Source organism: Microdochium trichocladiopsis, assembly GCF_020744255.1.
Source record: "Microdochium trichocladiopsis strain MPI-CAGE-CH-0230 chromosome Unknown B0I36scaffold_1, whole genome shotgun sequence".
Classification (NCBI taxonomy): Eukaryota; Fungi; Ascomycota; class Sordariomycetes; order Xylariales; family Microdochiaceae; genus Microdochium; species Microdochium trichocladiopsis.
Genome location: NW_025763544.1, coordinates 1,135,595 through 1,155,787, shown reverse-complemented (window position 1 = coordinate 1,155,787; position 20,193 = coordinate 1,135,595). Strand labels below are relative to the sequence as shown.

Genomic DNA, 20,193 nt, shown 5'->3' with positions numbered 1-20,193 from the left:
CTTGTCACGTCGGGCCGCAGATTCTTCACCTTTGCAAGGAATTGTCAGTGTTCGAGCGTCGAGCCAAGTGAGACTCTGCGGTGCTGCAGCTTGCGGAGACGAGGATGTGCAGCCGGTCTTGTAAAGGATAGGGAGGTGTTTATCATTCAACAAGGGATCTGTTCAGCAGTCTTGTTGCCTCATCGTGGTGGCCCTTGGGAATTGTGACGATCTTTGGCGCAGAAACGGCGTAAAACGTACCAGGCACGGCGGCGAATCAACCTTCCACCAAAACCACCACTCTTCATACACACCCTTGGTCCGGACATGAGGGTGCCTAGAAGAAGGAATTTCTGACCTTTGCAGTTGAACGCATTGGCTGCCTGAGGTTGTGCTCCAGTGAGAGACGGGGCAGCGAGCCGGCCCTGCTCCAACCTATCACCATGCTCACCGAGTGTTTCGTGCGCCCAAGTGGCAGGAGCAGCCTTGCAGCGCCCCACAAAATTTTCAACGACGGCTCGTCGACACACCAATGACAGACCGCTGCCGGCAAGGCCTCTCCCAAGACTCAAGACAGCACAGCGCCGCAAAGACGGCCGCAACCGAGCAATATTGCCAGCGTCATGGACAGCGGGACATTTGAAACCGAAGGCGTCCGGGTCGCAGTCGAGGGCTGCGTGAGTACCATCCCACCATCGTCCAAGAAGCCAGTTTGGGCCGAGACTAACCCACACCGTCGACTATTGTAGGGGCACGGCACTCTGGATGCCATCTATGCCTCCGTCGCCAACTCTGCCAAGGCTCGAGGATGGGATGGCGTCGATCTACTCATTATCGGCGGTGACTTCGAGGTAATTGCACTCCTTATTGGCCCCAAGGCACGTGCCGTGCTGACTCCTCCGCCAAGGCTGTGCGCAATGCTGCTGACCTCTCAGTCATGTCGGTACCGGCCAAGTATCGCGAGCTCGGAGACTTCCCGGCCTATTACAATGGCACCAAGGTCGCGCCGTTCCTCACCATCTTCATAGCTGGCAACCATGAGGCCAGCAGCTACCTCTGGGAGTTGTATTATGGCGGCTGGGTCGCCCCCAACATCTACTACCTCGGTGCTGCCAACGTCGTGCGGTTCGGTCCCCTGCGTATCGCAGGGATGAGTGGGATTTGGAAAGGCTTTGACTACAGGAAGACTCACCATGAGAGGCTCCCGTTCAGTCAAGACGACATCAAGAGCTTCTACCACGTCCGGGAGATGGACGTGCGTAAGCTCCTCCAGATCAGGGAGCAGGTTGACGTCGGTCTGAGCCATGACTGGCCGAGAGCGATCGAGAACCATGGTAATGCGAGAGCATTGTGGAACATGAAGCCAGACTTTGAGCGGGAGAGCCACGATGGCAGCCTGGGAAATCCGGCTGCGGCCTATGTCATGGACCGCCTACGGCCTGCGTACTGGTTCTCCGCTCACATGCACTGCAAGTTTTCCGCCGTCAAAACCTACGACCCTGCCCCAGTACAAGACAGCACAAATGCAGATACAGCCGGGGCCCCTACGTCTGCTGAGCCTGCGCAGGCATCGGCTGCGATACCAAGCAATGTCAACGTCGAGGCTTCCGCAAATCCGGACGAGATAGACCTGGACATGGACGATGAGGAGGAGGAAGGAGCTCCCACCACAGAGATCAAGGACAGTGTTGCAAATGAACAGTCCACGGAACCACCCGTAGTTGTGGCTGCCGACCCGGGCCCTTCTACCGTGCCTGATGCACTCAGAGCCCAACTACCTGCGTCGTTTTCCAAACCTGCGCCGCAGGCTCCAAAATTACCACCTGGACAGCCAGTCCCTCCAACGATAACAAACACTACGACCCGGTTCGTCGCCCTTGACAAGTGTCTGCCCGGGCGCAAATGCATCCAGCTCGCAGGCTTGATGCCATTAGATTCCACCGCCCTCGCCACCTACCCTCCCGTCGACCAGCCGGAACCTTCGTATACAGACACGGACACCGCGACACCAGCTCAAACCCACACCCGCTTCAAGCTCCAGTACGACCCAGAATGGCTCGCCATCACCCGCGTCTTCCACCCCTCACTCGTGTTCGGCGACCGCAGCGCGATGCCACCGCCTGACCTCGGCGAAGCGGCCTACTCTGCACAGATTGACGCCGAACGCGCGTGGGTCGATGCCAACATCGTGGCGCAACAGAAGCTCGACGTCCCGCGCAACTTTCAGATCACGGCCCCGCCGCATCAGGACGGGGACCCGGAGACCGTCGACTACCAGCCGCAGGAGTATACGAACAACCAGACCGCCGCGTTCTGCGAGCTGCTAGGGATCGAGAACCTCTGGGACGCGAGCGAGGCGGAACGTGCGGAACGGATGGCCCAAGGTCCGCCACCCAGTGAACACCGAGGAGGCTTCGGTGGAGGAGGCGGACGCGGCGGGCGTGGTCGGGGAGGTTTTGGCGGAGGCGGTGGTCGTGGTGGTTATGGTGGCGGTGGGCGTGGAAGGGGCCGAGGCCGAGGAGGGCGTGGCCGAGGAAGATAAGAGGAGCACGGACAGCATTTTAAGCATTGTCATAACCTTGACTATTATCGGACGGAGTACGAGGAAATATCCAAACACCACGCTGATGTGATGACTCGATCAGGCGCCTGGAGCATGGTCGATGCTCCTCACCATGCACACATGGTTCACGAGATAGACAAGACATGTTTTACTTTGCAGACGTGTCTATTAGTGACTAGCTGGAATCCAAAAGTAGTTGGCTGGCTTGAGCATGGTGCTCAACCTCACTAGCTATATGAACTTCAGCCCGGGCAAGGGCCCGAGTGTGGCAAACACGAAATTGTATCCCCTCCGAAAAAGCTCATTCTCGACAGAAGAATAACGAGATACGCAGAGTGTGGGGGACAAGAGGACAAGCCGTCCGAGGACAGCCTGCCAATCATTCTTCCATCCGTTATAGACGAACAACCCACGGGAGAGATGAAGGGTTGGCCGCATATGCTAAAATGGTGATGCATAGATGCAGATTGTGATGCAAAAGGGGAGATTTCGAGTCTTGACAGCCGCGATCGGCCACGACGACGACAACTTTGTCAATTTCTCTGCTCGCTTACCATATGTACAACATGGCCCTCGCTTTCGACGAGTATATCCATCTGTTCGTGTTCATGGCAGAGGGACGTTGGTCAACACCTGGCCAGAATAAGGCACTATTACCACAGGCAAACTGCGCTGGGCCGGTACCGGAAGCAAACATGGCGTGCAACTATCCAGTATGCAGACAATCTAGATCGTCTTTCGTTGTTGTGTCAAGAGGACACTCTGGTAACCACACCGTTTACTCGCACGGACAGTGAGCCACGGCTCGCAAAGGTACCGGCTGCGAGAGTGTGCGCATGCCTCCTAGGTGCTCCAACACATCTGACATGGTTCGATCATATGCAAGGGCAGTTCTTCATGTTGGTTCTGTGGTGAGAAGAAGTCAGCGGTGGTGTGCGGAGAAAAGGTGAAAAGCGATGAGTGCTGGTGACTTACTGTCAAGACCGAGATAATCCGCAGCGAGCAGTAGCTCCAAGCACAGCTCGACGGGGATATCCATATCAGGGACGTCCTCACGATCTCTGTTCCTGTACCAGTAATGGAAGTACTCGACTACCTTTTCAAGCACCATGCCACTTTGAAACGAGTTAGCTTGGGACTCATGCTTTTGGGGCGCGCCGGAGCAAAGGAGGCTAGTGAGGACGGGGATGTGGAGGTAAGGTCTCAGATCAAGTGTAGATGAGTGTCATGCAGACCATGGCATTTGGTCTGTCAGTAAGAACACAGCGAAATAATTTGAACTCATCAAGGACCTTGAGCGGGGGAAAAGGAGCTGCGACACCGACACTGAGAACAGACGGGACTGTAAACTTACTTGATCTCCTCAAAGACGCAACGGCCGGTGCGCGCCTCCGAGAACTGGCTCTTTGGGTCGAGCATGCTTTTGATGGCTGGGCTGATGTAGGCAGCCTCCCGCATGACGACAAACTCAAAGCCATCGCTCGACACAAGTGTGATGTACCTGCTGGGGGGAGACTCGTAGATGTCCATGGCTGCAGCGTCGTCCTCTCGTCCTGCGAAAGAAGAAGAAGGAAGATTGCTCGGGAGAGGGAGTCTGTTCAAATAGTGTCGTGAAGTAATCAACCGCGGGTTCCGTGTTGCAGGCTGGGTCCACGACACGAGAAAAAAGCGGTCTTGCGTGGCAGATGTATGCGTGTCCCAAGGCAGGGTGGCGAGCACAGGCCAGTGTCCCACAAGGAAGGTGGGGGTGGGCACCAAGCACACCTTGAGGCAGGGTTGCAGCTGCTGCTGCTTGTTGCCGCGTCAACAGGGCGGTTTGTTGACTGACCTCGCACCCCGGCCAGGCCCAGCATGCGCGGCAGTGCCTTGGAAGCGCCTGGCACAGCGTGCGCTGGTGTGCCATGCATGCGGTGCGCCGCCCAGTTGCGATGCCAACAGCCTGCAGCGCCTCCTGCATGATGTCTTGCCGCCCTGCTTGTTTCCCCCATTAGTACCTCCCACCCATCTGCATGCAACACCCAACTCACTGCTCCTCCTGCCATACATACCGCGTCAAACCACAACATTGTTCCTCCGCTCACGAGCATCGCATTCACCCTCGAGGACGAATCAACTGTACGCGCCGCCACCTCATCCGCATGCCGCCGGCCAAGTGGAGTTCGACTCGCGCGACGTAGACACTGGCTGACCACTTCGCAGAAAGGGTCTCGAGAGACAAGTCTCACCCGCATTCCAGTCGCCTCTCGTTTCTGCACCGCGCAGCCACGCCTGCTTGCCTCGAGGCAAACTTTACATCCTAACTTCGCGCACCACTCCCTTCCAGTGGGTCACCCCTCATGGCGCCCTACAACCGCACCTCCTACTACGGCAATTCAGAGGACCATGGCATCCAGAGGCGGCCAACCAACAGCGATCGCAGAACCACCCACCGTAGCACTCGCTCCAGCGAGGGCACCGTCAGCACAACCATGAGCGCCTCAACCGGCCGCGAGTCATCAGGCACGACGACAACGGAGGCCCCCTCATACTCGAAGAAGATCGTCGTGGTCGGAGACGGTGGCTGCGGCAAGACTTGTTTGTTGATCAGCTACAGTCAGGGCTACTTTCCAGAGGTATGTTCATGCTCAAGCCAAGCACTTGTGCAGTGCCCGACAAACACTAACTGACTGGATGTGTGAAGAAATATGTGCCCACCGTCTTCGAGAACTACATCACCTACCCAACACATATGCCCACTGGCAAGACTGTCGAGCTTGCGTTGTGGGACACAGCCGGCCAGGAGGAGTACGACAGACTGCGGCCACTGTCTTACCCAGAGACTGATCTCATATTCGTCTGCTTCGCCATTGATTGCCCCAACTCGCTCGAGAACGTCCTCGACAAGGTAGGTCCACAACAGGCGCCCGTCATTTTGATGATGCAAATATACTGACATCTTTACCAGTGGTACCCGGAAGTCCTCCACTTCTGCCCATACACGCCCTTGATCCTTGTCGGTCTCAAGTCGGATCTCCGCTTCAAGAAATCATGTATTGAGATGCTCAAGACACAAGGACTCACCCCTGTCACCGACGTGCAAGGCCAGGCAGTTGCCAAGAAGATGGGTGCGCAATACATGGAATGCAGCAGCAAGGAAATGACTGGCGTCGACGAAATCTTTGAGCGTGCCATCAACACTGTAGTCGCAAACGATCGCCGCAACATCGAGGCCGCCATGGCTGCCGCGCCAACATCGTCTGGCGGGCCGCCCAAGGAAATCGCCCATCTGCCCGGCGTCCGCGCTTTTAAGAAGAAGTCTAGGTGCACAATCTTGTGAGCGGCTCTCTGGAAAGATGAGTATTCCTTACGCCAGGTCCGCCTGGAAGACGATTCGCACGGGGTCTCAACAAACAGTGCGTTCAGGCTGAAGCCGAATGTGTCTTGAGACTACCATGGTAACGACTATTTTCTGCATATACGCATTCCACGACATCTTCTACTTTTTCTCAATTGTCTTTTACCTCCTTCGCTCTATTGAGCAGGGTCTCATGTGAGGAGCTCTAGAAAGCACATTGTTCACACGCCGCCAGAGTCTTTTTTTCAAGGCGTCGACGACGGAAATTCTATTTAATGGGCAGCATGGGCACAAATGGGACGGAGGGATTGGTGTACGAAGGTAGGGACTTAACAAGGTCCTCGACGCCCGGATTCCCACCGCATGTCGGCGTTATTGTTATTGAATTTCCACTGCTTCTACAACATGAACGTCCTGCATGCAGTGTGCAACGTGGTGTGGAAGTGCCCGAGGCTGGGTTCGGGCGAGACGATGCAGACTGATGTGCCTGCAGGTATCCTTTTCTTTCTTTTGACGTCATCCACGAAGAGCAGCAACACTTTTGTTGTCGAGAATATCCGGCAAACGAATCTTGTATACCTAGTCAGACTAGAAATCAAAACAGCAACTCGATAAAATTACTGCGCAGGCAGTCTCCTCAAGCGTGAATTGTGTCCCTCTCCCCGTTGTGACAACCTCATTTATAAACAGGGGCAGATGTATCTTCTGCTCTGGCTGGTAATGAATTGCATTCATCCAGCCTGCTGTCACCTCATTGCTCATTCCTTCGTGCGATTCGTGACATGCAGACGTCCGCAGCCGCAGACGTGCGGCGTGCGATTGCTTGACCACCAGTCGACGGCTGTTCCTGTTTCCGGGGCGTCATCCCGGACGAGGCACTGGTCGCGCTTAGGGGGAGATCGCCAAGGTTTACTTTCAGCGGCATAATCCCCGCCCTTCCCGCTCGTCTTCGCCACTTGGTATGAGGACATGACCAAGGAACGCGACGGGGATCTGGGGTGACCATAGCGAAACCGCATCTTCGAGCTGCGTCCAGCCTAGCACACGGTCGTCTGTCGATCTGTCAATGGGGCCAGATAGTTGTCTTTAGCCCATGCATGCATGTCGCTTGGCGAGGTAATTTCGATCTGAACTCCTGGTTGCAACAGCTAGTGTCCATGATCCGCCTCAGCCTGTAGTTATAGCGACTTCGTTTTCGTAGGTCGGTCAGCCAGTCTCATGTGTTTACTTGAAAGTATTTCACTCTCCATGCCGACTCCCGCTGCGTCCGCGACCCCGGCGGCCGTCGGCCTCATGTGCATGTTCATCGTCGTCATCGTCGTGTTGTTCCGCGTCCTCGGCTTTGATCTGTTGTGGGTTCTGCGGCGAGCTCCCCGCAGCATCCTCGGGCTCTTTGGCCATGACGTTTTCAAACTGCGACCAGAGGGCTTCGACCGAGGAGAATTCGTTGCCAACCTGGTGAAGACACACCAATCCAACAAATGAGTATACATTTCTACCAGAGTTGGCTGCAATGGCTTTTTGCGAAGTAGGAACAAAACATGCAGCACGCGCGCAATGAGGGAGATACTTACGGCAATGACAGCCTCGAGAGATCGGTTCAGCTTGTTGATGTTGGCGAGGACGTGCTCGAAGCTCTTGTCATTACAACAGAAAAAGTCAGCCACACCGATTGTTATCTCCCACCCTCCACGGTCCGGTCCGGGTGGTCCTCATGTTTGTCCCTCCTGCCAGGGACCAAAAAAAAAGAAAAGAAAACACACATACCATAGCAATGTCCCCAATCAAAGCCTCCCGCTGCTGCTCAAAGTATGTCTTTTCCCTCGTTGTCCCTCCTCCGCTGGCGGCGAATATGTTGTGGGATCCCGTCCCACCACCGGACGCGGACATGGAGGATGTTGGGCGGTTGTAATGCGCCATTGTTGCCTTTAGATAAAGAGCGTGAGCTTTGTCTGTCTGTCCGTCCGTGGAAGTGCTGCGCCTCTGGCTCAGGTGAATGGATTGCTTCGGAATCGCGGTCTCTAGGATATCGTTTTCGTCCGGCGTGAGCAGTGCCGATTTTGGCGTAGGTCAGGTGGTTAGAGTGATGGGTGGTGGTGGGTCGCGTCCCTGGGTGACGCGACCAACTTTCGTAGGACGCAGAAGCTCGCAGTCGGGCAGCTTAGACATGCGGGGTTGTCCTGGGCAGGCACAGCACGAGGATGTGGGGGGGCGCTGTGGATTAGGACCGGCTCCAGCCTAGATCTAGCTCCTGGCTTGTGACAACGGCATAGAGGCCCCAAGCCCGGGCAGAAACGCTGTGAACGAACATGATGCCGAACAATTTGCTGGAATGAATGACGGGAATTTGATCAAACAAGTCAAGCAAGGTCGGATAAATTGACAGCTACCAGCAGGCAATGCGAACAAATCAGACCAAGCAAGGAACAGGTTGTCATGCAAGATCAATGAGAAAATTGGTATCATCTAGGAACATGTGTCTGTGGACACTCACAAGCTGGAACTCTCTCTCGTACTGCTTCACCTCCCCTCCTTCGCCACCCTGATGATCGGCGCACGAGACTATATATGTTGTATATTCTACAGGAAATAATCCGAAGGCCCCCTCCTGCCAGCAGGCACGTGCCTCATGTCGTCAGGCACGGCCGAGAAGATTGAGAACTTGGGATCGAGGTTCTTGTCCACAGTCATGATGGACGCCACGTTACCACACCGGTAGCAATAGTTGGGTGCTGACCACACCGTGACGACTGAGTTTTGTGGGAAATGATACTATGGGCGAGGTTCATCAGCAGGTGTTGACCAGCGGCGAAGCGTGACTAGGATGCCGCGGACTTACCTTGTAACCTTCATTGACGAGCTGATGGGCACGAGCAATGAGCTTGAGTCCGTTGACATGGTTGAATTCCGTGGCCACCTTGTCGCCAAACAGCCAGCCGGCGCCACGGGGACTGATAGCCCACGTCTCCACGTCTTCTGGGTCTGACCACACCAGGTCACAAAAGGCTCCCTCGTGCGGAATCTCTTGGGCACGTGCGACGACACGAATCTGGTCGATGGTGCGAATCTCGGGGCTCAAACCGCCGTGGACACACAGGATCTCGCCGTCGACGATGGCGGCTAGGACCAGGAAGTCGAATACCTGGCAGCACGCCTTCCAGACCGAGGCGTTGCCGTACTTCTGTTGGCACTCCTCATAAAAGCCATAGACCTGGGTGATCTGCCTCGACTCGTGGTTGCCACGAACGAGGATGATTTGCTCTGGATATCTGTACAATGACAGCCACGTCATGGTTAGCACGTGCCCTCTCTCGTAAGACGATTGGCTCTGCCGGCTCCGACTCACCTGGCCTTAAGACACATCAACAGCGTAAATGTCTCGAGACTGAAGTATCCCCGGTCCACAAAATCTCCCAGGAAGATGAACTTCTGCGCCGCGTTCGCAGCGGGGGTACTCGGTGTCTCGTCCGAGGATGTCGGCCGCGAGGCCGAGGCCTGCTTCTCCTCGTGGCCCTCATCATCCGAGTTCTCGCTCAGGACTGAGTCGTGGCCGGGGCTGCTGCTGAGCTCGCCGCCAGCGGCGCGCTGCGCCTTCTTCAGCCTCTTGAGCAGCTTGGGTTTTGTGATGGACGTTGGCGGCTCAATGTCGGCCGGGTTGATTGAAAATGTCGAGGCCGCCGGGGGCTCGGTGACCACCTGGCCCGGCATGCCGCCAGCGACGCGGAAGAGCTCGAGGAGATCGTAGAACTGGCCGTGGATGTCGCCGCAGATCGTGACGGGCGTCGAGACAGGTTGTATATTGCTCTCTGGCGAGCCACATAGTTAGCGTGGGGGTCCCTCCTTCTCGAAGACAGAGATTGAGACCGCGGCAGCAGCCATCATCATCATCGTCATCATCATCGGGCATGTAGCCTGTAAACGTGGTCATACGTACCCTCCATCAAGACCTCTTTCACCATCTCGCAGAGCTCCTTCATGACGGACTCGGGCAGGTAGTGGCACTGCTTGGCCTCCTCGAGCCACTCGTCGAGATGGGCATTTGCGCTCAGGGTGGCAGGCCCGGGCTTGGGCACGCCGGCGCGGGTCGTGGGCCGCATGATGCAGTATTGCTAGGTGCTGATGAGGTCGTTGCAAGGTCGCGGATCCGCGGGTTGGAAGAGGCCGCAGCGAGGCACCAAGGGCGGCCGTGTTCAGGCGTTGACAGGAACACAGTCCTGAGCCGAAGCAGCGCGGGGTGCCCAAGGATGCAGATGCGGGTCGGGTCAAGAGGCGTCGGAACGTGGGATGCTCATGCACTCGGCAATTGCAGCCGGGGGGCAGACAAGTCGCAGCGCTTTTGCAAGGAGACACAAACACGCAAGACGGGGTCGCTGCGGCGCCGTGAGCTTCAGATCGTGGGCTGTCAGATGCTGGTGGTGCTTTGCGAGTCGGATCAATCAAGGAGCCGCCCGAGCGTTCTGGATGACGGAGATCCGCCTAGACTCGACCCTTGTCCTCCTTTCGGTAAGACCAGAGCCGCCGCCGCCTCGAGGCACATGTCGCTGAAACCCAACCACTGAGGCGCCCCCAAAGCGAGCTGCAACATCCGCCAGCCCAGCCAGGATGGCCCGTGCACCCAGAATCATATCCCAAGGCCATACTATGGTACTTGCATCGTTCACCACGTGCCCGACCTGAGACACCTCTAATTCTCACCGGAATAGTCTCGTCAAAGCCCGGATTGAACGGATTCAGCTACGAACAGTATAATCATTCTACGCAACCCTGGTTCGGAAGACCAACACATAAAAAACTGCAACCTGGCTACATGTAGACGTATGTATGCGCCCGAACGATTTTCTGGGGTTCAAGGTCCTAGGGGCCTTACCGCGTCTATCTCAAGACAGACCGCTGCGCACCATGTCAGAAAAGTACGAGATGATGGTACGGCTCTGATCGTGGCAATGAGCCACCCTCCAGATGGTCCGAGCATGGTTGGCAGAGAGATCTTTTGTCGTTGTCCATGGTCTGGGGCTTGCGATTGATAATGTTGCAACACCCATCAACATCTTCTGAGAGACTACCAGAGGGCAACCCCGGAGGTCCGGATACTAGACGTTGCATGGAAGTGCCATGACGTACGGGCCTCGTTCACCCTAGGGTGCATAAGGATATCATAGGAGCCAGCCCGAAATCTCTTCCGCCGGGGCGTGAAAGCCTCGGTTGACCTGCTCGGGATTCTGAACTGGTGGTGGTGGAGACTGCTCGAAGCCGAGCACCAGCGAAACAACCCAGTGATCAATATCATTGAGCGGTCTCGCCAGTCATTCTCAGGCCATGAAACACCTATATAGGCTCTAGTCCGTCTGCCAGTAATGGCCGCTCAGCCAGCGGGCTGGGCACTGCCTGAGGTAGAAGCTGGCGGTCCTTTGCTCTCGGACGATTCTGACTTCGTGTTCGAGTTCGCACCACCATTCGCATTGCCACTGTTATTGTTGCCACCACCCTTCCGTCCGCGACCGCGACCGCCGCGCTTAGGACGGTCTGTCTGGCCATCAGTAGTAGGCTTTTCGGAGGCAGCCTTGTCCGCTGAAGAAGCCTTGTCAGATCCAGCCTGTTGGGCAGGCTGAGTTGAGTTAGGGGCAGCCGAGCTCGCCGCTGGACTGGAAGTATTGGCTGAATTAGCTGCCTTCTTATTATCCTTGCGCTCCAATACCTGCACTGCCCCCTGTGCAACAGTGATAGGACTCGCGGCGATTGCTTTGGCGAGGCTGTCCTGTGCGGCAAAATCGACGAATGCAAAACCTTTGCGCTTGTCCATCTCGACAAAGGAGACTGGTCCAAAAGCCTCCATGGCTGACTTGAGCGACGCTTCTGTGACACCCTGAGATGGGTTGGCGTGCTTGACGAAAGCCCTGCTGCCAACTGCTCCAGCCACGGTATGTGAGTTATTCTTCTTTTGCGATCCCTGGTTACTTCCCTTTGTCGCCTTCGCGGTTCCGCCTTTCGGAGCTGTAGACGGAGACTGGGCTGACGGCGGACCGGCAGAAGGAGTCGTTGTTGCAGGAGGAGTCGATGGTGCAGCCCGTTTTGTGTTATCTTCGCGCTTGAGTATGACCGGGGTTGGGGGTGCCGCGGCAGCCTTGGTGCTGTTGCCAACAACCTCTTTGCCTTTCCCACTCTCCGCAGCAGTAGAGTTTTGCTTTCCGCCCTTGCCCCTCGCACGGCGGTTGTTCTCCGTAGGCTGCGTTTTCGATGCTGATGGCTGCGTGTCTGAGCTTCGGCCAGATGCTGCAGTAGCGGCAGGCGTGGCGGGCGACTTGGCAGAGGTCGAAGTGCTTGCTGCCGGGGCTTCTTTGGACTCCTTGACGGGCTTGGCCGGCTCGGTTTTGGTCGATACCTCCGCTTTCGCAGCATCCTGTCGGGCCCTTCTATGCGCACTGCCAGGACTGAGGCCAAGGTCGCGTTGAAGAATCTTTGCAGCCGCAGCAATGCCAGCACGTCGGCTCTTCGGCGTCGCCTCCTCCTTTGCCTCAGCTGCCTTACCGTCTCCAGCGGTTTTGGCAGCCGCCACCGACTTAGCGGCCTCTGCAGCCTCCTGCTGTGCTGCCCTCTTAGTGAGCAGCTTGACTGGCTCCTTGGGCTTCTCCTTCTCCTTGCCCTCAGTCTTGTCGGTCTTGCCATCCCTGCCTTTCTTCTTCGGTGCTTCTTCCTGTCCTTTGGATTTTGTGCCTGCAGACTCTTGCCGGCCATGCTTCGCGCTCTTAGCGGCCGCAGCCTCCTTGGCTTTGTTTGCTTTCTTATCCTTGAGATACTGGACAAGTGGCGTGATCATGACCTTGGGCTCCTTTGGCGCATCGTCGACAGCTTGCTCCTCAGATTCTTTGGGGTCCTTGGTGGGGTTCTGTGCATTGGTGAGTGACTCCAAGAACGCAATGAAATCAGGATCTTGGTCGATGGTGCCCTGACGGGGATCAGTCCGTCTCTTGGTCGTGGCAACCTTCTGTATCTGGGCAATCTCTACGTAGGCCGGCCCTACGAGGCAAGCATCGTTCCAGGTGTTCTTCGAGTCTTCCCACGATTTGCTTCGGACGACTTCGGAAAGCACGGGCACGTCTTCGAGCTTGAGCACGCGGAGGTAGCATCGGGATGGCTTCGAGGGCTTGTACGGGCTGCAAAGATCGAAGATTAGCAAATGCAGCCCAAGACGCTGACATCAAAGACATGAGAGACCTACTCTTTCGAGATCTTGCCGTTCTCCCACCGGACCCAGTCCACCTTGCCTTGGCCGCTTTTCCATTCGTCCCCAAGCGCTGTCCAGAACTCCTCCTCAGTCATTCCAGGTGCAAGCCGCCGCACGACAACCTTCTTCCCGACAACGGCAGCCTTCCTCCTGCCCGACTTTCCGCCACCGCCGGCGGTCGCCTGGGCTGGGTTCACGGCTAGGACCCCATTGGTCTTGGTCGGCGCAACGGCCGTCGGGGGCATATTGATCGGGAGACTGGCCGGCTGCTAGGTGGCAAGGGTTCGAATAGCGAGTACGGCAGATTTCAGTCGCCTAGGGTCCTCATCGATCGCGAGGATGTTGTCGTTGTTGTGCGGAAGGCGGATCGTGCCCAAACATGACGTTGCGGGAGCGAAGCCTGCAACTGACACAGTCCGCGCCTGCGCGCCTCGAACAGGATTCGGAGTTGTGAAGTGCTTGCTAATATGAGCCGCGAGGCTGAAGCCTTATGAGTTGCAAACTATGTGTGTGGCCTGGCCACGGTTGAATGCGGTGGGCGTTGAGCGTGGAAGTGGTTGAGCTGGGGCGTCGCGGCGCCAAACTTGCCTTAGAGTTGGGGAAGGGGCGATGGGTGCTGCCCCGCTATCGCAAGAGCGCTAGTTAGTGCACAGGCGACCCTGGAGTGTAGAGATGCGGTCATGCTTCCTTATATTGCTCAGACAAGATTGCTGACACAGAATTCCCGAGTTTGTTGTCCATCTTTACTGCATCCCAATATGACCGCTATGTACATTAACGGGCAATTCTTTAGATCTCCCCGCTCCCAGGACATGTCCATTCAGCTCGGCGGACTAACACCCGTAATCCTCGTCAAGCTCGCAATGAGCTTCTGCTGCTTTGCCTCGTCTTCAACCTCGGGCTTGCACTTCTTTGGCTGACTAGACTTCCAATACTTTCCACTCTGTCCCTCGGCAGCACCGCCTCCCTCGGCGAGCAGCACATATGTCGCGACGCTGGCGTTGATGTCCTCCGGCGCGCCGCTGCCGCCCATCTTGGTTGGGACCCAGCCTGGGTCCAGCACGTTGCACGTCACCCCCTTTGCCGCGAGGCTGCGGGAGAACCAGGACGACAGCATCGCATCGTGGAGCTTGCTGTCGCTGTAGCTGCACCCCTTCTCGGGCCTCTCCAGCGCCGAGTCGGCCGCGTTGCCACCAAAGTGCATCCCGCTCGACACAAACACGTATCGCTTGGGCGGCGGGTCGACCAGCGAGGTGAGCAGGTATGGCGCCATCGTGTTACTCGCAAACAGCGGCGGAAGGCTGTCTTCGCCTGAGCCTGAGCCTGAGCCTGAGCCGGAGGAGCCAGACGTCCGCATGATGCCTGCGTTGTGCACGATGGCGTCCCAGGGACCGTTGTCGTTGAGCTGCGAGGCCAGGCGCCGCGTCTGCTCCATCGACGAAAGGTCCGCGATGTATACGTCCTTGGCTCCGGGGCATGCTTTGCGTGCGTCCTCGGCCCGCTGGGCGTTGCGTGCATGTAGAACCACGGAATGCCCACGTTTGACGAGGGCTTGGGCAGATAGCGAGCCAAGCCCCTCCGCGGACCCTGTGATGAAGATCTTGGCCATTGCGGTGGTTTTGTTTCTGATGTTTGATGCTCGTTGGGGGACAAAAGACTGAGATAGGTAAGGCAAAACGTAACTAGTCAATCAGTCTATGTGCACGCTCGAGCTGCACGCGTCCTGAGTCAAGGTTGGAGGAATCCCCTTGGGAGTCGTTCTCCTTTGTATCCACGAATCTTGACCTTGAGCATCGTCGTGGAGTCCATATTTTATATGGTGACGTTATCAAGCTGGCAAGGGTGGGAAACATAGGTGGCTGCCCCAAGGTCTAAGAATGGTATGTGGCTATCACCGCTACCTCCGAAGGAAACTAGCTTCTCCTCCACCCTCGTGAAAGACTGTTAAAGAAATGCTTGGTCATAGCGAAATCCCCGCGTGAGGGTAACTTCTATAAGATCGGACACACCTCAAACGAAGGACATAGACGGAGTTAACTGGACGAACAGTATTACGGCCGACTTCACACCCACAAAAACGGACTCGCGAGACCTCACACACAATGCAAAACACTAGAAAAAGCATTGCGAGCAGGACGCGTTCTTGTACATGGCGAAGAAAACCAATTTCTAGACGGCTTTTCAACCGCATTAGCGATCTCCCAGATGCTCTATCGTGTACTAATTATTATACTGCCTCCTCCCGCCCGTAAACCTGACTTCAGATCTCCGTCTTGCTGTTGTATCAAGCCCTAATTAAGCACACTGCAACTCGACGGCCTCGTCGTGGTCCCAGCTGCTCCCTTCCGGCAGCGCCGCAAGCACGGCACACTCCGGAACCAGCTTGACCTCGACACAGCCCGCCGGCACCGCCTCGCCCTCGTACCGAAACCGGACGACCTGCAGCGTCGAAGGCACAGGCCCGCCTACAAACACCCTCCTCTCACAGACGAGGTACGACCCCCCAGCAGCAGCAGCACTACCGCTGGGCCCGCTGAGCGCCGAAGCGGTAATGGACAAGCCCTCGGTGGCGCCGTTGACGTTGACACCGACATTGTGCTCCGCGGGGAACTGTGAGTCAAACTCATCGGGCCCTTGGACGGCGATGCCCAGCGGGTAGACGCCGGGGATGTCGGTCTTGACCGTGGAGCTGGCGGGGTCTGCGCCGTCCTGGTAGAACACGGGCGCCGCCGCCGCGCTGGTGTCGCCGCTGGTGCTGCTGGGCCGCGCGATGGCAATGTTGACGCCCTGCGCGATGCGCTGGAAGCCGAGATATAGTGGTGTTGTTGTGGAGCTGCCGTCTTGGACGCGGAGCCTGACGCCCCGCGAGGTCGTCGTCGAGGACGTGGATCGCAACAGCGAGGAGGAGGTGCGGGCGGCGGGTGCGGCCTGCGCTACGCCGCCGAGGACGGCGAGGATGGCCGCGGCAGCGCTGGGGTAGTGCATGGTTGCGGTTTTGTGGTCTTGTATTTTATGTCTTGGCAGGCACTGGATTTTGAAGACGACTGTTGAGACGGGTGAGGAGAATGAATAGTCTCGGGTATTATCCCAGAGATGATGAGAATATGTGTGAATGCGTCGTGCTCCAGCTGGGTTGCGACGGAGAACCTGCGAGGCCGGACTTATATAAGTACAATAGCGTACGCCGTTGAATCCTTCGCATGCGCTCATCACATATTACAAAAACGCTTGGCGGATTCAACTCCTTGCATGCATCTCGTGTCCCCATCATCGCGGCATGCATGATGTAAGATGCGAGTACACGATACGATACCCTCAAACCAGCCATGTCAGTCCTCCGGTCTCGCATCCCTAGCCAAATGACGGTATTCTCCAGCGGAAATCAAGACCCCGACCCTGCGAGTCCCTCCCTCTCCCGCATGCCCTGCCTCCAATATTGGGTCATGGTCTCTACGCTGGTCCAAAGAACAAGGATCGTCGCCAGATGATCGTCAGGATTTGCACGACAGAGTACCCCCCCCCCCCCCGGATTGCTTTTCGTGTCCCACACTCCCCTTCCCTGCGGGTGAGTCGCACAAGGAAAGGTCCTGTACCCTCTGTACTGTATGGATTGTGCTGGCATTCAATTGCCCTTGCTCCTTCTTGCACCATATGGTCCACTCGTCTGCAGACACTCTCCATCCTGCCCCGAGGAGGACAGGGCGGCCCGCCTGTGGATACCCTAAGCTGCAGAGTCAGAGTGACGTGCAACCCGTATCAAGCAACACGATGGTCTGAGCGGCGCAGACACCACACATAAAAATGGACAACAGGTCTTCCATCACGAAGAGCTGCGCCATGGAGCAGAATCTCGTCCAAGATTATCTTGCAATTTCGGCTGCCAATCCATGCGTGCAGGGAGATCGTTAATTTCGAGCGGTTACCAGGATAACCAGGACACGCGGAAAACCCGTGGTAGAGGACGCGGTGAGATCGCACAACCAGAAAGTCCGCAAACACAATCCGGGGGCTCCATTGCTGCTGTCGCCGTTGACAGCTCGGCCAAGCATCACCCGCATCAGTCCAGTCCAGAAGGATCCAACTCAGTTGCATCCGCTTGATAGGACAGAAACGCCATCAGCAAGCCCTTCTGCACCAAGTATCAAAGGATCCGAGCCGGGATCCCTCCCCCCCCCCCCCCGGTAAGTTACATTTGATTTTATGGGGGAGGTAGAGTCGAAGGATCGTGAGGCTCAAGCAGCATGAGCCCTGAGAGTCAGGGTTTCGGGGAGGAAGGATCTGTCAGCACTAGCCTATCTAGACAGTTCTCGGTTCGCCTGACCGAGGTGCTTCCTCTTCCTTGATCTGGCTGGTGGAAGAATAGAACTTGAAATGGAAAGCTGGTCGCTGCACAGTTGCTTGCCTGGTGATTGAGAAGCGAGAGCATCACATCAGATATTTCAAGTGCTTGAATGAAGTCGAAATTGTGTCCAGAATTTCGCGCTGTTGACAAGTCTATTGATGTGGGTATTCGCCAGATAAAACCAATCCAACCACCTCCATCCATCTACAACTCTGATAGAGCCGAAGCGACAAAAACACGTAATGAGTACATTGATCCCAGCCCGAGCCAGTCAGAGAAATCTACCTAGGTATATGAAGAAACATGAAAGAACCACCGCCGGTTTCAGCACGGCTGTACATGAATACAGTAACGAGAAATTGCAACAGAACAGCCAACAAAAAACCAAATACAATTCCAGCCTTTTGCCCGACAAACACGCCTCGAATAATATTCAGGGCATCTGCGATGGGCAGATTCTCACCGGTGTCCCGCCTGGCAGCGCGAAGACCAGGGAGCCCATCGAGACTGGATGTGTTCATCTCGTTCTGATAGTCGTGAGCGGTGCCCTCGCGCTCGCGCTTGCTGTTGAAGAACTTGAGTGTAGGCCGCTCCTCGAAGCCAGCCACGCCGATATCTGCCTTTTCCTTTCTGAGACGGTCATTGAGTGATGATTCATCCACAGTCCCATCTTCCGCAGGTGAATCGTGCTCATCCTCGAGGTTGCCAAGTGCACGGCGAATCCGTGGAACAGCATAGCCGCAGCTAGTCTGGACCTTGAAAATATCAAGCACAATGATTGCTCGCGCAGCGTCAACTTTGTCAAGCTTCATCGTGTCTGACAGAAACGATCCGAACTCGGGGCTATCCCACTCAATCACGCGACCTCGACAGAACAGTCGCATGATCCGAGGCTGAGAGCCAAAGGAACAGAACATCAAGGTTGCGCGGCCATTCTCGTAGATGTGCGAGATGGACTCATTCCCAGAACCCGTGCGGTCAACATAGGCACAGAGGTTTGGCCCGAGGATTTTGAATGTGCCATCGGTGTAACCTTTGGGAGACACGTTGATGTGCTTGCCATGCCTGGGAGCTGAGGCAATGAAGAACACGGGCTGGGCTTGGGCCCAGGCCCGAAGGCCGTCGGAAAGTGAGGGGAAATAGGCAACCATGATAAAGTGGAGGAGGGTGATGCTTGAAATGGTGTGTGCGGGGTGGCCGTGGGGTCAACCCGAGGGTATTGGGACAGTGTAAAGCAGTTTGAAAAGCAGACTGCGAAAACGTAAGATGTGTTGTTGTCACGAAAATCAAAGTGCGGTCGTAACAAGATTGAATGTAAGAATGGCCGGAATATATGTCAAGGGCCTAAAATGAAACCCGACTGTGCCGCATGTGAGCATCCGCTGCGCATGCATGAGCTGGGTTGCCCCAGCTATTGGTCGGAGTTCTTTACCGACTTTTGATAAGCGTCGGGGTCTCGCACAACCGTCTAGCGACCTCCGCGCTGGTCTGGCAATGGGTGGAAGACGTAGTTGCCTGACTCGTGGCGATCATTCGAAGCGTAACCCGACGATGTGTTTGATGTGCGTGATCGGGGAGTCGCCCCGTAAGCGCCAGGAGAGCGCACACTGTCGGGATGGGCCAGGATGTAATGGCCAGATCCGTTCGAGGACGAAGGACTGGTTGGCGGCTCCTCGATGTACGGCCTGCCACTGTTTCCGGCGATGCTCATACGCCGGCCTGTGGGCCGGCGGGTTTCGGTAACTGGTGGCCTCGAGTCGCGGTTCAGGCGATCCTTGAGGCGGTCCTTCATGTCCTTCTCTTGGCTCTCTTTCTGAGCGCGACTTCCGCTCGGCCTTTCAGATCTCTCTATCCGCTCGTCTCGCTCGCTTCTGTGTTCGCCCCTGCGCTCACTTCGGTGCTCGCCTCTGGGCTCTGGTCGCTCGCTTCTGTGTTCTGGCTTGTCGCGTTTGCCTTTGCTGGCGGTTCGGGCCAAGGCCTTGCTGGACGATGACTTGCCAGCGCCAGACATGACTGGGTCACGTACGGGATCGACGAGGCTGTCGAGGTGTTGCTGAAGGTCGGCTTTCTCGATGCGGAGATCATCGATCGTCTCTTTGAACTCGTCGATCTGGTCCCTCTGAGCAGCGTTCTCGTTTTGAAGGTCGGAAACCTGCTCCTTGAGCTCTGTGATCTTGACTTGGAGCTCCTTTTTGTCCTGCTCCATAGTCTCACCTAGGTTGTCCAAAGCAGTACAGCGGGCTTTCATCTCTCGGTTGGCCTTGTGGGACTGGTCCAGGACTAGCTCTACGCTCGCAAGCTTCTTCTTGAGCTCCTCGACCTCTTCGTTTGCAGATTGGAGTGCTTCCTGAAGAGCGCGAACGTTGGACCGCTGCTCATTGTAGTCTGCGATTGTGAATACGTGATCAGGTCTGCCCCCAGAAGATGAACTAGCCTGGTCACTTGACGACGAACCGATAGCCGAGTCCCGGCTGCGAACTGAGGAGCGCGAGGAGGCCTTGGGCGTGGGCGAAGTTTGGAAGTTGACGCGCTTCCGCTCGGAGCGGTCAGAGCGGTCAGACATGGCGACTTGGTTGTTGAGTTGTTACTCGAGGAAGGCAGCGGGGTAGGGAAAGAAGGGAGGTTGCTTTCTCAGAAAGCTGGCCGGCAGGCTAATTTTTCAAGGTGATCTTCCTTTGCCCACCGAGGTCACACCCGAAGTGAGCAGTGCTCCACCAACCAAGACGAGATCGGTCGGAAAAGTGAGGTTCTCG

The 20,193-nt window shown here is 56.5% G+C and overlaps 11 protein-coding genes across 11 annotated transcripts; 3 read left to right on the top strand and 8 right to left on the bottom strand.

Moving 5' to 3' along the window:
- Positions 1-467: 467 nt before the first annotated feature.
- Positions 468-2,685, top strand: B0I36DRAFT_259071 (lariat debranching enzyme, C-terminal domain-containing protein). Its single transcript, XM_046151097.1, has 3 exons — positions 468-656; positions 729-830; positions 887-2,685. Exons 1-3 carry the CDS (start codon positions 603-605, stop codon positions 2,519-2,521), a joined length of 1,791 nt encoding a protein of 596 aa, XP_046017986.1. The 5' UTR covers positions 468-602; the 3' UTR covers positions 2,522-2,685.
- A 752-nt stretch (positions 2,686-3,437) lies between these two features.
- On the bottom strand, positions 3,438-4,072 carry B0I36DRAFT_343753 (BTB/POZ protein; the record flags this gene model as incomplete). Its single annotated transcript, XM_046156193.1, has 3 exons — positions 3,438-3,448; positions 3,518-3,714; positions 3,897-4,072. 3 exons carry the CDS (start codon positions 4,070-4,072, stop codon positions 3,438-3,440), a joined length of 384 nt encoding a protein of 127 aa, XP_046017985.1.
- Positions 4,073-4,514: 442 nt separating this feature from the next.
- On the top strand, positions 4,515-4,799 carry B0I36DRAFT_3532 (uncharacterized protein). Its single transcript, XM_046157186.1, has one exon. The coding sequence runs from the start codon at positions 4,552-4,554 to the stop codon at positions 4,717-4,719; it is 168 nt and encodes a 55-aa protein (XP_046017984.1). The 5' UTR covers positions 4,515-4,551; the 3' UTR covers positions 4,720-4,799.
- A 79-nt stretch (positions 4,800-4,878) lies between these two features.
- Positions 4,879-5,858, top strand: B0I36DRAFT_357303 (ras family protein; the record flags this gene model as incomplete). Its single annotated transcript, XM_046157778.1, has 3 exons — positions 4,879-5,154; positions 5,223-5,426; positions 5,487-5,858. The coding sequence occupies 3 exons, from the start codon at positions 4,879-4,881 to the stop codon at positions 5,856-5,858; spliced, it is 852 nt and encodes a 283-aa protein (XP_046017983.1).
- Positions 5,859-6,994: 1,136 nt separating this feature from the next.
- B0I36DRAFT_3527 (DASH complex subunit Dad1-domain-containing protein) lies at positions 6,995-7,980 on the bottom strand. The gene is made up of 3 exons (XM_046157138.1): positions 7,644-7,980; positions 7,451-7,513; positions 6,995-7,331 (listed from the first exon to the last, which is right to left on the bottom strand). Exons 1-3 carry the CDS (start codon positions 7,794-7,796, stop codon positions 7,116-7,118), a joined length of 432 nt encoding a protein of 143 aa, XP_046017982.1. The 5' UTR covers positions 7,797-7,980; the 3' UTR covers positions 6,995-7,115.
- Positions 7,981-8,146: 166 nt separating this feature from the next.
- On the bottom strand, positions 8,147-10,301 carry B0I36DRAFT_309622 (Metallo-dependent phosphatase-like protein). Its single transcript, XM_046152160.1, has 4 exons — positions 9,811-10,301; positions 9,223-9,682; positions 8,716-9,145; positions 8,147-8,648 (listed from the first exon to the last, which is right to left on the bottom strand). Exons 1-4 carry the CDS (start codon positions 9,971-9,973, stop codon positions 8,457-8,459), a joined length of 1,245 nt encoding a protein of 414 aa, XP_046017981.1. The 5' UTR covers positions 9,974-10,301; the 3' UTR covers positions 8,147-8,456.
- Positions 10,302-11,069: 768 nt separating this feature from the next.
- On the bottom strand, positions 11,070-13,451 carry B0I36DRAFT_3510 (Smg-4/UPF3 family-domain-containing protein). Its single transcript, XM_046156972.1, has 2 exons — positions 13,093-13,451; positions 11,070-13,027 (listed from the first exon to the last, which is right to left on the bottom strand). Exons 1-2 carry the CDS (start codon positions 13,341-13,343, stop codon positions 11,239-11,241), a joined length of 2,040 nt encoding a protein of 679 aa, XP_046017980.1. The 5' UTR covers positions 13,344-13,451; the 3' UTR covers positions 11,070-11,238.
- Positions 13,452-13,744: 293 nt separating this feature from the next.
- On the bottom strand, positions 13,745-14,882 carry B0I36DRAFT_309618 (uncharacterized protein). The gene has a single exon (XM_046152159.1). The coding sequence runs from the start codon at positions 14,705-14,707 to the stop codon at positions 13,919-13,921; it is 789 nt and encodes a 262-aa protein (XP_046017979.1). The 5' UTR covers positions 14,708-14,882; the 3' UTR covers positions 13,745-13,918.
- Positions 14,883-15,393: 511 nt separating this feature from the next.
- On the bottom strand, positions 15,394-16,083 carry B0I36DRAFT_343748 (uncharacterized protein; the record flags this gene model as incomplete). Its single annotated transcript, XM_046156192.1, has 1 exon — positions 15,394-16,083. One exon carries the CDS (start codon positions 16,081-16,083, stop codon positions 15,394-15,396), a length of 690 nt encoding a protein of 229 aa, XP_046017978.1.
- A 1,431-nt stretch (positions 16,084-17,514) lies between these two features.
- Positions 17,515-18,749, bottom strand: B0I36DRAFT_3482 (uncharacterized protein). Its single transcript, XM_046156658.1, has one exon. It carries the CDS (start codon positions 18,589-18,591, stop codon positions 17,722-17,724), a length of 870 nt encoding a protein of 289 aa, XP_046017977.1. The 5' UTR covers positions 18,592-18,749; the 3' UTR covers positions 17,515-17,721.
- On the bottom strand, positions 18,750-20,138 carry B0I36DRAFT_3481 (uncharacterized protein). The gene is made up of 2 exons (XM_046156646.1): positions 19,895-20,138; positions 18,750-19,825 (listed from the first exon to the last, which is right to left on the bottom strand). The coding sequence occupies exons 1-2, from the start codon at positions 20,001-20,003 to the stop codon at positions 18,909-18,911; spliced, it is 1,026 nt and encodes a 341-aa protein (XP_046017976.1). The 5' UTR covers positions 20,004-20,138; the 3' UTR covers positions 18,750-18,908.
- Between the last annotated feature and the right edge of the window lie 55 nt (positions 20,139-20,193).